The following is a 17151-nucleotide window of genomic DNA, read 5'->3' on the forward strand; positions in this document are numbered from 1 at the left end:
GTTAGTTTATAAATCACTGATCGGCTCAGCACCACAACACATTAAAGTTCTGTTGTTGTTGTATCAACCTTCCAGAACCCTCAGGTCTTCTGGTTCTGCTCTGCATCCAGAACCAGAACCAACCATGGAGAAGCAGCTTTCACCTTCTGTGAAACATTGACCAACATATTCGAGGTGTATTTATGATTTTTATGATGTAAAGCCCTGTGAACGGACTTGCTGCTGAAATGTGTTTTACAGATAAACTTGGTTGATTGATCGAAGGGACACTCGATTTCCACATCTCACTTTCACTGCTGACTGTCAAACTGAAGCTGATGGAAATGATGTTTTCAGTCTGCTGTCCGGGTTGCATTTTAAATGACTGGACCTAATGCAAGCAGAGTCCATTCCCTGAGAGTCCATGCCTTTCTTTGCCGAGGCTCCCAAAGAAAACCAGCAGAAGGGCAGAAAGTGGATGAAGGGAGGCGGCAGCACAAATACAATGATCTCTGAATCTGGCGGCGTTCATCAGAACAGCGATCTTCCTCCCAGCCCCTCATCCTCCTCCCTCCGCTCTGCAGCCTGCCAGCTGAGCAGCAGCCGGGACACCCGGAGCACCAGCAGCAGCTTCCAGCCTCTGTTCTCCGCCTGCATCATGACATCTGGGGAGTTCCAGCCGAGCGCTCCTCTGCTGGTGCACAAATCCAGGAGGAGCCTGCTCTACAAGTCGCTCTGCTTCCTTCTCCTCTTCTTCCAGGGCGGCGTCCTGGACTTCTACCTCATCCTCTTCACCGACCTGTACTGGTGCTCGTGGATAGCCACGGACCTGGTGGTCATCTCTGGCTGGGGGGTTTTCTTCCTGAAGAACGCTCGAAGCCAGAGAGAACGGGCCTGCGGCTTTCACCAGAAGAGCTCCATTTTAGGCTGCAACCTCGGAGAGTTCACCTACGCCTACCTGGCCTGGCTCATCTATGTCATCGCCTGCACCCCGAAAGTCGTGCTCATCCTGGAGACCTCCATCCTGGAGCTGATCGCGCTGAAGGTGCCGTGCGGCGTGACCGGCTTTAAGATCACGGTTCTGCTGTCCGCGCCGCTGCTCTTCTGCCTCATCAACTCCATCGTGGTGGATTTAAACGGCCCGACCCGCCACCACTCCCAGAGCTGCTTCACCAGCACCTGTCTGGACCTGCTGGACTCGTTCACGCTGATGGAGATGCTTCTCAGAGGCGAGCTCCCCTCCGTGTACCTGAAGTACACGGTGATCACGGTGTACTTCGTGGCCCTGGCGGTCCCGGTGGTCTGGCTCTACGAGCTGACGGCGGCGGAGCTGCGGTGCCGGTGGCTGTGGGCCCGCTTCTCCACCGGACTGCTGGTCAACGCTCCGCTGCTCGTCGTGCGTTGCTTCCAGGTGTATGTCTACAAGATGCCGGTGTCGGTGTTCATGTTCAAGAACATCTTCTTGCTGGCGTGCCGCCTGCTGGAGCTGCTGGAGCAGTGCGCCGCGGTGCAGGGCCTGCGGAGGCGGACTGGCACCAACAACCCAGCCCAGTTCTCCCACTGCGTGTCCGAGAACGACATGTGCCCCCACGGATATGTCAACACTCTGGCCGTCACGCAGTCTTAATCAGCCTGCATGTGCTGGAGGCTGGCGTGGGAATGAAGCAGACACAGCGGAGAGCCAAGCCGAGCCTCAGCGGGCAGACTGCTACTGTGGACCGGGGATGGGTGGGGGGTGGGAAGGGCAGCACCACAGGGTTGCTTGTCAGTTTGTCGGATAAAAACATCCAGGTTGCAGGATTTCCACTGGCAGAAGATAAAGATAAACCAGCACAATGACAGCAGCACCGCGGATCTCTTTCATTTCTAGAGACTGGGAACTGGATGTTCAAACAGATTCTCTTTTTTATCTCTTTTTTGCGAAGTCAGCAAACTTTTCTTCTCTTTCTAGATAACAGACCTCCACGGAGTCTTCTTCTGATCTTTGTTGCTTTTTGGGGATTATATCACATTACTACTTGCCCTACAACACCTTGGACCTGAGGAACTTTCTGTAGAACTTTAAATCATTTTCTACAGGACATGTTTGGCTGTTTTAGGCTTTCGTCTCATATTTCCAAGCTCTTATTTAGAACCAGTTCACACAGGTCACATTCAGATTAAACTGGTGCAAACAATAATAATAATAATAATAATAATAATAGGAATAATAATAAGAAGAAGAATCCTGTTGAGTTTTGGACATAGAAGCAAAACGTGTGTTCTGACTCCAGATGTCATGGACAGCAGCAGTTCCTGTTCCTGCGGCTTTTTGCTCCATTTGTCAGAACCAGAGTAGAATGTGTGTCTGTAGTTTAGTGACTCAGTGGAGTGGACCTCTGTCTGCTGGTGTCACACTGTCATGGCTGATGCCACAGTGTTAGGGCAATGAGTTCGATCTGATGTGATGGTTCTGATAGGCCGCCTGCTCCGTCCCCACTGAGCCGTTCAGATTTCAGCTCTGCTCTCAGATGAAGGTGATGGAATGTAAAGTGCCTGTCAGAGCATGAAGCTGGTAACCTGGGTTACTGCAGGAGGTTTACTTAATGGCACAAATGGAACTTCTGGTGGTTGTGCCTTGAAAGCCTCAATATTTCAATAAAATGCCAACTTCATATCTTATCACTTTGGCTTAAAACACAAGAGGCTGTTCCCATTGTGAAGGTTGTAAAAAACTATGGCTTTAAAAGTCCAGATTTGGACCAAATGTTTCTCCAGCCATGTGGCGCAGAGAGCTGTGCTCCTCCCCCACCTGTTGCTGTACATGGTCAGGGTTTAACTTTTCCCTGAAGGAGAAGCTTAGATGGTGGGAAAAATTAAAGAAGATCAAATAGACATATTTGCACAATAAATACATTTATTCACCGTCATAGTGAATATGTTATATTCAATCAACCGAAGGTTTTAAATGAAAGTGATTTCATTAAAATAAACACTTATTTGGCAGAGTCAGAATGCAGGGCAGCACAAGCGGGCAGTTGGCCGCCTTCTGGTAAGAAGGTTTTGGGTTCAAATCCCGAGTTGGGGTCTTTCTGCATGGAAGTTTGAATGTTCTACTCACGCATGTGTGTGTTCTCTCCTTTTACTCCAGCTTCCGTTCAAACACTTGACTGTTAATTGGTCTCTCTACTGCCATTTGGCACAAGTGTGTGTGCGTGTGTGTGTTAGGGCTGTAACAATCCTTCAAATGATTCGAGTACCTCGATTATTAAAATTCCTCGAGAAAAATGTATTGGCCTTGAAGCTTCGATAAATTATGCTTTATTATTTAGCGTGCCGAGTTCTGGGCAGCGCTCTTACTTCCGCCTGTGAGTTGTTGCTCAGTGATGGCAGCATAACGTCCAGTTTTCTGGGTTTTATCGAGAGAGAAAAAGGGAGAAAGAAGGGGTGAAAGGGAGATCACAGTTTTTTTCTGATTACTCGATTAATCATAACAATAATGGATAGAGTACTCGATCACTAGAATATTCTTTTACAACAGCCCTAGTGTGTGTATCTCTGGGTTGATGACAGACTGCTGTCTTGCCTAGTGACTGCTGGAGCTGCCCCAGAGTGACCCACAGACAGTGGATGGATATCAGGATGCCCAATCATAGAGCTTTTATTTGCACAGTGGAGTCTTGGATTTTGCTCCATAACCTAATTGAGAGAGCAGGTTGCTGATTCAGCCATAATCAACAAGTTGTCTTACCCCAACACTACATCCCACTTTTGTACATTTGCTCTGTCATTTAGTGAAAGACCAGGGTGGAATAGTGATGTAAAGAGCTTAAATAGAAGGCAGTTAATCTGCACAGGTGGGCTTTGACAGCAGCTTTAGAAAATAATGTGATTTTGAATGATAATTTGTCAAAAGAAACAAATAATATTGTTGGTCTCTGATGCCCACAAAAGGGATTAAATACCTGAGATTCTCCATCAGTACAAAAAGACATTCGCTGTCTTCAGGAGTGAAGCAGACATCCACCTGCCTTCTGTTCAGGCACTTATCACTGCAATGACCTAAATGTGTCAGAAGAACATATACTGTTGATAATGTGTGCTCTACATGTGAGATGTTGCTTAGTGTCTTATTTTAAGTTGGAATGTCATGCCTTATCCTGCTTGATGTGGCAGTTTGTGCAATATTTCACAAATAAAAATACATTTAATGCCTTTTGCTGAAAATGAACTTGTGGATAGTTGATGCCTTGTGTGGATCCATGAAGGACCAGTGAGGAGAAACATTCCTCTATAAGGACCCACAGCTTTAACTTTAGTTCTGTTCTGTTACAGAAATCAGATCTTTGTCCTGCCTGAGTGGCTCGCTGCACCTTAAAGTGTCACAGTAGAGTAACCTGAGTGTTACTCTACTGTTCATGTCTACCTTTTTATTTTGATTTTTTAGTTCTTCCTCCTTCTAGATCAGTAGAAGGAGATGAAACATTCTGGGTTTATTTTCTGGGTTTGAGCTGCTGGTTTATCGTCATGACAAGCAATTTTATGAATTTCCCAAATCTAGTTTTATTTACTCATCCACCTGAAACTCTGCTGGCCTTGTTCTGCTGTCCAGCTGAAACCATCGTCATCCATTTACACACACTGTGTGAACACATGTGGAGTCCAGTTATGGACTCCAGTTATGGCCACTTCTGGAATCCATTTATCCATCCATTAACTGAGGTCATTAAATGACAGATCTGTCAAGGTCAAAGCCTGAAGCACACATTTCATGTTAATTGAGATGAATGGCTTTATATGCTGGTGACAAAAATAATTATTTCTGAATCATTGCTGCATTAAAGGCACTTTATGATGTTTTCCACAGAACAGCGTTCAGCTTAGACTCAAACCTAAACTTCGCTCTGCTCTGAAGTAACTGGAACATGCTGCCTGAGTTCAACACACCCTGCACTCATGGAGCAGGAAGCACAGATCCCTTCAGAAAGTTAGAATATTATTACAACTTGGTTTATTTCAGGTGCGTTATCACATATACATATACTGTACATGTCTATATTAATTACACACAGGCTGGTGTTTTCCACCTCTTATTTATGATAATAATGATAATTTCCCATTTACAGTTAATCAAAACATGACATTTAAAATTAGAATATTACATCATACCAGTAAAAAAAAACATTTTATAACACAAAAATGTGGGATTAATGAGAAGTACGTTTAATACTTATCTTGTATTAAGGTTATTTTCAAGATACATTTAATCTGACAAATGAGCCTCATCAGAAACCATATTCTCATTTATTGAATATGACTGCAGAGTGGTGCTCCTCCAGCTGGCCCTTGTTATCCCACAGACAAATCATTTCATTCATTTACGGACCATATTAATATAAATAACATCATTCTGCTGTGCAGGCTGACCTCTGCTGTCTTCTTAATTGTTGTCAATTGACCTGAAATATACAAACTCAAATGAATTGAATGAAGACATAAGGTCATAGTTCAGCCATCAGGAAGCCACTCCAGAGCGAACGCTGGTTGGTTTCTGTTTCAGTATCTACATGATGTTATGTTCCAGTTTAGATTCCTTCATCAAAGAACCATAAAAATCACTATCTTCAGATTTCTGTTGATTTATGGTAAAACGTTTGCTCTAGAAGTTCTTTGAATGTATTTACAGGAATATTAATGGTCTGGCAGGGCTGAAATTGTTTTTTTAAATGTTTCAACTCAATATTTGCACATATGTCTTCACCTTCAGTGAAACATTTCAAACTGGAGGAAAGTTGGACAAAATTCCTGTGGAGAAATGATTCTGTCATTTGCCCATCTGTCACGTTTGTATGAATGTATTACTTAGATTTTATGTTGCATGTAAAAGCAAATTCAGTTTGAATTCCCTTAATCCAGCAGCACAAAACCTTTACCCCAGATTAATACCAAAATCATCCAGCCAGAGTGCAGTGAAGCTGTGACCTGCATGTAGCAAAAAGTTCTGATGGGACCAAAACCATTTCTGGATGTTTGAAGGAGCCTGTCACAGAGAGAACAGATCCACACGAGTCCTGGAGTCAGAGCGCTCATTTCCTTTTCTTACACCATCTTTTATTTATACAGAAAAAAAAATCTCTTAAGACTCATGGTCTCATTTACAAGAGAAATATGTTACATACATCACAAACAACATAAAGACAGTAAACAATAATAAAAATCAGTACTAAGTACAGTATTGATTTTTAGAATTGTTCTAAATCAATTATGTAATATATACATAGTATAGTATTGTTATAGTATAGCTACTATAACAATACTATCTCCAACCCAGATGTGCTGTATACTGTATCTGTATTGATCTAATCAATGTAGTTTAAGATGGAGTTTTATGTGGTTGAAGACTGAAATAAAAAGAAAACCTACCAGTTGTCTGTGTTTGTATCTTTTTGTTCAGTGGATGTAAACGTCTGTTTTCAACCGTATGCAGTCCAAACATACTACATACATTAACAGAACAGAACCATGTTGCTCTCAGCTCAGCTGTTTGTTGAATTTCTTGTTCTGAGTTTCTTTTTTCTTATATCACATTAAGACATTTTAATCATTCAGATTGTCTCATCAGTATACACAGGATCAGAATACCACAAGCAAACAGTGTCGCGAGCAGGAACTGGGACTTTGGCACAGGGCAGAGTTAATGAGAATGAAACCTAAAGTGAAAGATGTAACACTCTTTACTCTGTCTATGAAGAAATGCAATTAAATGTCTGTTTTGCTTTACAGGTCCAGGTATATCAGCTTGTTCTGAAAAGTCACATTTGAGCATTAAGTGTAATGTCTCTGAGGGTCTGAAGAACTTGGCATTGGGTAAAAAAGCTTCGCCTAGAAAGTCACCACAGTCTGTTAGAGCAGGAGATGAAGGGCCGGCACTGTGATCAGCTGTCAGAAATCTGAAACAGCTCCTCCTGCAGTCTGGCTAAAGCCTTCATTGGATCCTCTTCTAAAGGGGTTTCATGTTGGGATGATCCTTTGGAGCTGTAGCCCTGGTCAGATCCACTGCTGGAACGTTTTGCACCTGGCTCAATATCCTCCTCCATCTCCACAGGCTCAGCCAGGCTCAGTTCAGGTAAGGAAATATTCTCACTCTGCACAACAGAACTGGGGCATCCAAGAGAACTTGTGTCAGAAAAGTTCTGTTGAGCCAAATGTACTTGGTCTGAATAGACATACAGCCTTTTGTTCATATGCTGCAAAGAAGCTTCATCATCCTCAGCAGACTTTGGAACAGATGATGGTTCCCTGAGGGACACCCAGTTCTGTTGGACAGAAGACTGGCTCCTGAAAACAGGTTCAGCTACATACACAGACTCTGGCCCAGTGCTGTGGTGGTACAGTGGGACTTCTGTCAACACTTCCACCTGGCTTGGGGCATACAGACGTCTGCAGTCAGAATTCATCGCTGGTACAAGCTCTGCCACTGAAGACATCTGCTGCCCTGGGTTTAACTCAGGTGTAAGGATGTGAACAGTGCTGCAGCTTTCATCAATGTCAACGTTGTGAATGTAGACTGGAAGGCCATCTCTGATAGGAGGGATGTACTCAAAGACAGGAAGGGTCTGCAGTGGCTCAATGAGCTGGTTGGCTTCACAAATGACTTCCTCTTCACTGAGAACACACTCCTTTTCAAACCAGTCCGGATTTTCTATCTGATAGGCTTGGAAGGTTTCAATAGCATCTCTAAGGGCTTTACCAGAAGCACAGCTGGAATATTCATCCACACCGATTCCCTCGATGTGGCTGACCTGACCTGGCTGATATTTCTCAATGTCTAAGATACGGAAGTAGAGTTCCTCAAAGTGCTTCATCAGGTTGTATTTGATTCCGATGTCAAAAACTGAAGGTACATCCCTCTCACTGCTGATGTCCCCAAAGTAAGCCACCATATACTTGCCCAACATGCCTGCCTGATGCATGTCAGGCAGGAAGAGATTTAGAAACGGAATGAGGATGTCATCTGTGGGGCAAAGTACATCTTCCTTCAGTTTCACCTGGCCTTGACCACACATCGCTCTCCACTTTGCCTGAACTCCAGGTGAGCACAGTACCAGGATCTTGTCGGACGGGTTGTTTAATTGCTGCCGTTGCCACTCCAGCCAGCGGAGACGGCCAACCATGCTGACTGAGGAGGAGTCCAGCAGGTCTACCAGCACCCTGGTGCCACATTTGGCCTGAAGAAAGGCACACAGCTTAAGCACTACTTCCCTGTAAAGGTGGTGGTCCTGGGAGTAGATGACCAGCACTTTGGGTTGTGGTTTAAGTGGCGTCTGCTGTGTTTCACCGTCCTTTGGTGGAGTAGCAACGTAATGTTTACCTAAAGGTGGATGAAGCGATCTATGAGTGGTACGAAACTACACTTCCTACATTCATTAAGGTCAAAAGTAAGAATTTGAAAAAAGTATTCCATACCGCGCTTTCTGCAAATGACACACATCACTGCTGCCACTATGATACAGATGGAAATCACTGCAATGGGAACAAACAAGTACCCAGGGGGAAGCAGATCTGCCTGAGGTGTTTTCTCTGTAAGAAAGAAAAGACAAGCGATTGGAAAGTTTTAGAGGATTCTTGTCTCCTTGTCCTTCTCATTTAGCCGCCAGGCTTTTTTTTTTTGCTTCATTTCCAACATCTGAAACCCACAAATGTTTTAGACACAATATGCTGAGAAGCCTTTCAAGTGTAAATACTTGCTCTGAAATAAGTCAGGACAGACATCCTGGGCTTTATTAAGTAAAATGTAGAGCAAACTAATACCAAATAAAGCTTCTGTAATTCTGGATTAAAACAACAAAAAAAAAAACAACTGACCACAGTATCTGAATGAGTGGGCCACATTCCCAGAGAAAGTTTTCCTTCCAAATGTAGTCTGATAAAATCCAACCTTGCACTTTCAGAATGTCAAAATGTCTCTGTATACTAGTGACTGCAGTCAGATATGAGTATAAGCAGTTTCTTTAAAAGTATCCCAGGATGACTTTTGTTTTGAGCTGACTTAATAGAGCAGCAAGTTGCACAAAGAGTTCTGAAATATTGAACAATTTGTGAATTCAAACAATTCAAGAAGGTCACATTAAGTTCACTTGTAAAGGTTAGAGTGCATTTTAGACTCATCCTGAAAGTTCACATGAAATCCAAATATCTCTAACTTATTAGTGTTGAATAGTAATGCTGCAAATTTGACACATGATGGGATTATTATTACATTTACTGCTAACTATGACCAAGTAAAGGTCTGACCACTCTGACCTGGCACTAACGTTTGTGTAGATGCCGTTGAGGCAGGTTTCCCTCAGATACCCTTTAGATGAAGCCTATCTGCTTATTTGCAATAATCGAGTGCTCTGAATATATTACGTCCACTGATGTTTTGCTAGAGTGCGTGTGTGTGCAGAACTTGAAAAAAAATAATAACTTTTGCAAAAGAACGCTTTTATCTACTTGTTAAAATTCTAATGTTGAATTGTATCGCTAGAGTTATTCTAGTAGCTGATCATCTGTTTCCATCCAGCCCTTTTAAAAGGCCTTTCTTTAATGAGATAAAGTAGACAGAAATCACTTGTCCCAGTTGGAATATAATGGAAGGTAAAGTTTTAATGGCTAAAGATTTTAGCTGCCATCCATCTTTGCCATAAAACAAGATTCTGTACCTGAACAAAAGTTATGAGTTTTTCTTTGACGTGTACAGTCGTTGCCACATTGTGGGAAAAAAGGTTTAATCTGCAGGAAAAGAAGAATCAAATGAATGTTCATATTTAGCTTAGATGATGCAGACATATTGCTAATAAACACAAGCATGGCTGACATAATGGAAGTCAGCAGAAAAAATGAAAACATTTACCTCAGCATCAAACTGGCAGCAGAATCTTGGCCATTTGTGAAGACTGAACTGTACATTCACTGTCTCCTGATTCTCCTGGGGAGAGGTTTACGGAGAAGTTAGTACTGCAGGGGAAACATATACATCCACACAAATACACACACACACACTCGCCCACACCTGCACGCACGCACACACACACACTCTCCTACATGTATACTTATATGTGCCATGTATTTGATGCATTGTGGGAACTATTTTCCTGACACATATTACTTTGTGGGGACCAACTGCTCCATGGGAAATGCTGTTTTTTGGTTAGGTCTAAGATTCATATTTTAGACCTAAGATGTGAATTGAGCTTTGGTATGGTTAGGGTTAGGCTGTAGAAATGAATGGAAGTCAATGTAAAGTCCCCACAAAGATAGTGTGACTAACATTTTTGTGTACGGAAAAAAAATATGGTCACAGATAAGTAAATTGGCTTCAGACTGCAGAATGTTTTGATCAGTATCAACCTACACAAAACGGAAAATGCCTGTATGTTCCTCAAGATAACATCAGAGTTGCATCTGTTCACCCTCATGTTGGAGAATCACTTCGCAACATTAAAACAAACTCATTGCATGAATATATTTTAGCATCTGAACTACATTCACAGCTCCAGACAGGAACTAGCCTTTTTTGTTTTGAAAGGCTAGTTCACATATCAACATTTTAATGAAGTCAAGTATTTTAGAATGCATAGATCACAACATCAAGCATCAATGAGCATATTGATCTGTCTATGTGATTTTCTTTGCTTGCTTTGTTCCAGCTGTATCATAATGTTGTTGTGGATGGTGAGAGAAAAACTGCATTCATTAAGCAGCAACTTATGCATACCGTGTATGCATGATCAACAGTGGAGACAAATTATTGTGTGCTGTACCCTGAGAAGCATGCACACTAGCACATAAACCCACAGCAACAGCCAAAGAGTTTTTTAACTCTATCTTTCCTAAACAAATTTATTGACTGAGGTTTTGCTGTAATTAACTGAATGTTCTGTCTTTCATATTTAGAATTAAAGGCTTGCTTATCCAAATTTACATAGTTAAAATTATCTGCTTAGTTGTCCTAAACCACTTAAGGAATCACACATTACATTTATTTCTTTAACATTGAAAGTATTACTGAATCAGCGCTTTTGTTTCTTTTCTGTGTGTCTGCTTTGTCTTCTCAAACCCCCACTAGTTGTTCACACTGAGAAAGGTTCTGGTTCTGCTGGAGATTTTTCCTCTTCGCTGTTGCTATGCGCATGCTCAATATGACAAACTGCAGCAAAGTCTGCAATGGAAGTACTATCAACTGAAACAAAAATTGACTCAAAGAAAGTAAACAGCAATTGGTTTTCTGGCCCAAAAGCTTGGCTCAGGGCTTCCTCCATCTGAATCTTTCCTCTATTTGAAAGCTTTCTTTTTGTTATGAGTGCGACATTTAGAACTCCATAATGTGCACAAAAACCTAGTTTACGTTTCAGAGAGACAGTGATAGATTAACATATTTAATGTAGATTAGTAGATTTCTTCAGTCCATTTTATTTACCTAAATAATCATTAAATACAGTATATTATTAAGATTACTAAATATATATTAGTCCTACAAGTTCTGAGATAATCAAACCATTTCAATGGAAATGTCATATTATGATTTTTATCTATTTTTTGAAAAATGTCTCATTCATTTACATGAAGTATGAAATTAGGGCTCTCTGGTTAAAATAACTACCTTTCAGAATGATTTTTGATATATTTGAGAATACTGAGTCTGATCAAACTTACAATGCAGAAACTACTATGTGTCAACAGCTTCAGCTAATGTTCCACCATTTATGGGGCTTTAGTGTTTTTCTACATGTTTAGTGTTCTCCAAAAAGTAAACACCACACAAACATACTCATTCTAATGAGTTCATGTACAATCCTGGAAACAGATTACTGTCAAAGTCGACTAAGGTATGTAACAGCCATGAGGCTGAGCCTCACCATGAGCACAGGGGTGCTGTCTGTGATGGAGCCACATCTCATTAGAACCAGGTATTCCTTACACAGAGTGCTGGGGATGAAGCTGACAGCCAGGGAGCCATTGACTGGCTCATGAACCAGGCTGATGTTAGGCTTCCACAGACTTCCTACAGAGATTACACAGCCTGTTAGCAGTTTTAAGGACATTGACCTGGGGAAACAGGAGTATGACTCACCTCTCTCTATGCAAACCTGGGTCTTCTTCATGTTGGCGTGGTCACATCCTTAAAAAAAACACAGATTAAGAGGACATATTAACTCAAGAAAAAATCAAATGGAAAATTTCCTGACAGGTTTGTGAATCAAAACCAAAAACAACTGCATCCTCGTTTTACTCACCTGGGACCTGAATTTGTCTGCTGACGTCATAGTTGCTGTGGCCTTGCTCTGGTCTGGGGATGTTATAGACAGACACATAATACTTCTCACCAGGATTCAGCACCAGAACATCAGAGGAGAACAGCCACTGAAAACACACAAATAAGTCAGTCCAAAGAAAGAATTCTGGACTCAACAAGTAAAATGCTTCTGGTTTCCTGCTTCTGTTTGGAACACTTAGACTGAATAAGAAATCAGTGAGAGCAATGCAAACCTGACCAGCTTCATCATCTTGGTTAAGTCTGAATATTAGTAGATAATTAGCCTAATAAATAGATTCATTCTGTTTGCTTCAGGATTATACATGGTTTGCAAAGGAAATCTATGTACAAAAATATTTTGTACAAAATATACCTGAAATATTATGCAACCTATCAAATATACATAGCATCCATGCAATATTTTGTTATTGTACTAGATCACAGTTGTCATATTACAATGACAACTGTGATTTGCCATGTATGACAACTATATTAAAATGACTAAAAAATAGAAGAAACATATGATTTCATTTTTGTTTCCAAACTTGGCAAAAACTGATCTAAAATATGAAACATGAGTCACTCACTTTCTCTTCTGATGGGCTTTTCATGTCGAGACGTTTTTTGAAGGAATATCGAATACACCGCTGCTCATTAGTGGACATCCGAAGAACATGAAGCTCAGTGGCATTCAGGAAATGTATGCTACCTGTTGATTAACACAGCTGATGTTAATGATGTCTTTGTCTATGTTAGAAAATGAAAAAATAAAAAGAACAAACTCCAGTGAGAATCAGCTGACTGGAGAATATTAAACTTAAATCCTAAACTTTGCAGAGAGACACTGACAATGTTAGACATATTTGCAATCCATATAAACACTGAATTTTAACAATACTTTTAATATAATCAAACAATATACAGTGTTAGTGTCGCAACACTAACGCTGACTCACCATCATCCTTTAAAGTCCAGTTAGCCTGAAGGACAGGCTGCAGTTTCCCTGTTTTGTCTATCCTTGTTTCTATAGCAACTTGCAGGTCGTCTGGACCGCTGGGGGTGTACTGGTGACTGATCAGCCACCCAGAGTCCATACAGTTATCTGCATAAAGAGACAAACTCACACTGAAATGCCTCAGTATCTAGGGCTGCCATGATAACAATAAGTTCTGGGACGATAAATTGTCTCAGAACTTATTTAGATAAACGATATCATTGTTGTTTTGAGAACATTTTCAAGTAATATAATAGCAATAATGGCATAAAGATGCAAGAACACTTTCTCAAAGATCAAAAAACTTTCAATTCTAATGAACATTTAAACACTGGAAGATATTTTGAATATCCAAAATAAATATAGAAAACAACAGAGACAACAAATTAAATAAATTAGGATGCCTCTATAAACAAAATTATGCTTTTTTAAAAAAAAGATAGTTGAGGAGCAAATCACCAGACCGAAGACTTCTATCAGTCAGTTTTTGGTTTAAAAAAAAGAGAGAGAAAAAAAAAAGGGGGGGAAAAAAGATAAATCAAGCAAATGAAAATTATTCAAAAACTATTCTTTTAATTTATCATGTGATTAATTCATTTATTGCTTATTGTGACAGGCCTGACAGTATCCATTCACTATGCTATTTTTTATTTATCCTAAAAATACTTAGTATTTTATATATTATATGTGGTCCTAATTTAAATATATACAATAAAAAAATGGCAGTTTTTCTAATACATAAATACGCAGCATGTAAATGTAATAACTTTCATGACATGAGTGGGTGCGGGGGGAATGAAAATCAAAGACACAAGTGTGGAAAATGCTATTGAAAAGTTTAATAGATCTGTAATTTCTGGATTTCTAACTCACTATAAACAAAAGAGCAAGAAGGAAATGTCTGCAACAGGAAATTCAAAATACTCACTGTAACTGGCTTTACAGTCCACATCCTGTTACAACAAAGACGACAACATTAGAAATCTTGGAGTTTATCAAACTTGGTGTTTTGTACACATGATATTTAAAGGTTGAGTAACTACAAAGTCACGGAAAACAGAAAGGACCCACTGATCAGTTCTAGGGCTTTCTTGAATTGATAATGATCTAGTCTTTACAAGTTTCTAAAATAATTTAAATCAAACCTAAAGTCTAGAAAACACAATAATTCTACAATAAAGATTTTGCTGAAAGGCTTTGTGTGAAAATCTCAGAGCATACCTTTGTTTCCATAGGATTGAGTGATAATTATAACAAGGTGCTGCTAATTACAGAACTTGATGACCTGATCATAGTAGGACCACCTTTATAAATTTGTTAATATTGTGTATCTTAGCAATATGCCAAGAACAGATAGAATTGATAATGAAGTCAGAGAATGAATTGTTGCTGCCAATCAATCTGAGAAGGGATTCAAGGGTATATTAAAATATTTTGAATGCGTCAAGTGGCAAAGTTTCTAATCGTTCCAAGAGTTAAAGTTTGAACAAAACCATCCTAAGTGAAACATGTTTAGAGAAACTCAACCAGCTTAAATACCATTTTTAGCCCTGTGGTGGAGGGTAATGATTTGAACTTGTCTACTGTGAGCTCCTCTGTACACCAACGTGTAAGGTGACATGTGAGGTACCTGACAGCTAAAATGGTTCCTAACAGAACCATGATCCAAACACAGCTGCAGATCTACATCAGAAAAGACCTCCACCTGATTTTAAAGTTTTTGGTGAGAAAAGACATTGGTCAATTCTTACAGCATAGTAAAGAGAGTAAAATGCTTTATTTTTCAAAAACCATGACTGTATGCACATTTTCAAAACATATTTAAGAAAAGGATTTACTGTCTCAAACCAAACATGTCTGAAGATTCTCGGTTTTCCAGGAGGATTAAAAGGAAGTCATTTTGTTTTGAACGTCTGGTTAGAAATGTCACTCTCCTTTAATTTCAGCTCTATGAAACTTGTCCGATGAGGCGACAGTTTGTCCTCATCCAGCCGAGCGGCCGACGTAGTTCGTACAAGTGAAATTTTGAGCCCGTGTACGTAGATGTTCACACGCGGGGTAGAAATGCAAAAAGTTGAAAATATACAACTTTTGCTGCTGTTTTCTCTCATTCCCCATGTGTCTCTCCCATACCGCGCTACTGTGAACTAACTAACTAACTAACTAACTAACTAACACTCGGAAGGCTTTCACGTCAAAACAGGTAGTTCGATTAGTCTGTGTTATTAAGACGTTACAATTTTAAGCTTAATCGCATTAACGTTGACAGGACTAATTGTTTGACATGTTTAAAACGTTAAGCACTTTAATTCCTTTAATTCAACCTAGTGATTACATTTACAACATTTGGACACAGAGAAGAAATGCTTTATCACTAGTTCAATAAGAAAAATAAGACCAAATAAATATTTCCGGTGTTGACAAACACTGGAATCGTTAAGAAAGTCTCAGTGCGTCTCACCTGTCGCGAGCATTTCAGCTTCGCTTGCTGAGATATAATGCTGATGGACGACGAGCCCATCGCTTCCAGTAAGACCAGCAGCGCTAAAACCAACTTCATGTTTATCAGCCATTCCAGAGTCAGCCTCGCTGCTGCCATTTTAGCCAGAGCATCAAAAACAAAGTGAAAAGAAGCCTTTTTTTCCGAAACACTGACGCAGGTGTTAAACTTCCTGCTCTGTTGCGGGAAAATCCCCTCCGCGCTCAGAGCAGGAACTTCTACCTCATGATGAGTTCATTAACCTCGGAAGTTACAGCTTTTAGTTGTTACCAGAATTATCGACAGTTTGCTCTTTTTCTATTTGGACAATCAAGAGTTTTTGAAAATTTATTGAATAGAAATCGAACCTCAGTGATCTCTGAACACTGAGGTGGAAAATGTTTACTCAGTGTGTTAGCTTTTAAATTAATCACATACAGTATGTTTATGTCTGTCAGGCCAACCTTACCAGAAGGTTTCAAATATTATTTTTTAAATATCTTAACAGACAAATTGCTTTACTCATTATTATTGTTGCGATTAAGAATTCTCCAGAGAGGCTGTAACAGCAGTACCTGAAGGCTGCACTGGGGAGTAGTTTTCACCAGGAAGTTTCAACCTCTTGAGTTTTTTTCTGTGTCCGTGAATTAATCATCAACCATTCTGTCTACTTCCTTGTTCTTTGGAACAGTCTGGTTAAGATGATTAACCATTGGCAGCAGAAACATGGCAACAGCCCACTAGCTTCACCTATGTTGTGAACAACCAATTAAATGTTCAGTTCCAAGACTGTTCTGGTCTGGTCCTTTAGTACAGTAATCACCAGGGCATAATCTGTCTCAGTCTTAATAACAGTTTCATAATAATGACCACATAAAGTTTATCCAAATAAATGGAAATATTACTAACATTATCTTGCTTCTAAATCATATCTTATTACTATATTATATTAATGTCAGAGTCTTATCTCCTTGCTTCACAAAGTATTGTTCAGTGTTTCTCCTGCATACCAAGGTTCTAAAAGTGCTGATTCTCCTTTCTACAGGATGTAAAGAATTCAAGGGTCATTGTATCAGCTCCCAAAGTACTTTCAGTTTTTTTTGTTGTTGTTGCATATTTTCTCTCAGGAACGATGTCCTGTTACGGTGTGTCTTTCGACTGACACTGAGATGATCTCATTCATGAGAGCAGGAGAATGGAGCCCTCTGATGTTAAAACAGGAATTCATTGCAAATGAGAAGTAGGATTTTAATTTCTAAAATATGTTGTTGCATTTGTCACATTAAACTTGAATAATATCCATCATTTTTGCATCTAGGACAACAGCCCTTGCTCCTCAAAATGTGAAATGCATAGTAAGGAGAGTAAAACATCTTAAGTGACATGTTCAGAGGTCCTTTAGATGACTCCGTGTTGGTCTAT

The 17151-nt window shown here is 40.2% G+C and overlaps 2 protein-coding genes across 2 annotated transcripts; one reads left to right on the forward strand and one right to left on the reverse strand.

The window, feature by feature from the left end:
* The first annotated feature begins 166 nt into the window (after window positions 1–166).
* Window positions 167–6263, forward strand: tmem121b (transmembrane protein 121B). Its single transcript, XM_028043951.1, has one exon. It carries the CDS (start codon window positions 404–406, stop codon window positions 1604–1606), a length of 1203 nt encoding a protein of 400 aa, XP_027899752.1. The 5' UTR covers window positions 167–403; the 3' UTR covers window positions 1607–6263.
* Window positions 5684–15958, reverse strand: il17ra1a (interleukin 17 receptor A1a). The gene is made up of 11 exons (XM_028043950.1): window positions 15712–15958; window positions 14179–14203; window positions 13212–13358; window positions 12844–12965; window positions 12237–12363; window positions 12074–12121; window positions 11859–12004; window positions 9854–9928; window positions 9663–9732; window positions 8425–8538; window positions 5684–8329 (listed from the first exon to the last, which is right to left on the reverse strand). Exons 1-11 carry the CDS (start codon window positions 15847–15849, stop codon window positions 6894–6896), a joined length of 2448 nt encoding a protein of 815 aa, XP_027899751.1. The 5' UTR covers window positions 15850–15958; the 3' UTR covers window positions 5684–6893.
* Between the last annotated feature and the right edge of the window lie 1193 nt (window positions 15959–17151).

The sequence above is a fragment of the Xiphophorus couchianus genome, chromosome 17 (genome assembly GCF_001444195.1).
Source record: "Xiphophorus couchianus chromosome 17, X_couchianus-1.0, whole genome shotgun sequence".
Classification (NCBI taxonomy): domain Eukaryota; kingdom Metazoa; phylum Chordata; class Actinopteri; order Cyprinodontiformes; family Poeciliidae; genus Xiphophorus; species Xiphophorus couchianus.

What these genes read in the sequence shown, in the direction of transcription:
- tmem121b (XM_028043951.1), top strand. Translation starts at nt 404, where the DNA reads ATGCCTTTCTTTGCCGAGGCTCCCAAAGAAAACCAGCAGAAGGGCAGA.
- il17ra1a (XM_028043950.1), bottom strand. Translation starts at nt 15,849, where the DNA reads ATGGCAGCAGCGAGGCTGACTCTGGAATGGCTGATAAACATGAAGTTG. An exon ending in AGCTGAAATGCTCGCGACAG is followed by an intron (nt 14,204 to 15,711) that starts GTGAGACGCACT and finishes TTGTTGTAACAG; the next exon opens with GATGTGGACTGTAAAGCCAG. An exon ending in GCTGCCAGTTTGATGCTGAG is followed by an intron (nt 9,733 to 9,853) that starts GTAAATGTTTTC and finishes CTTTTCCTGCAG; the next exon opens with ATTAAACCTTTTTTCCCACA.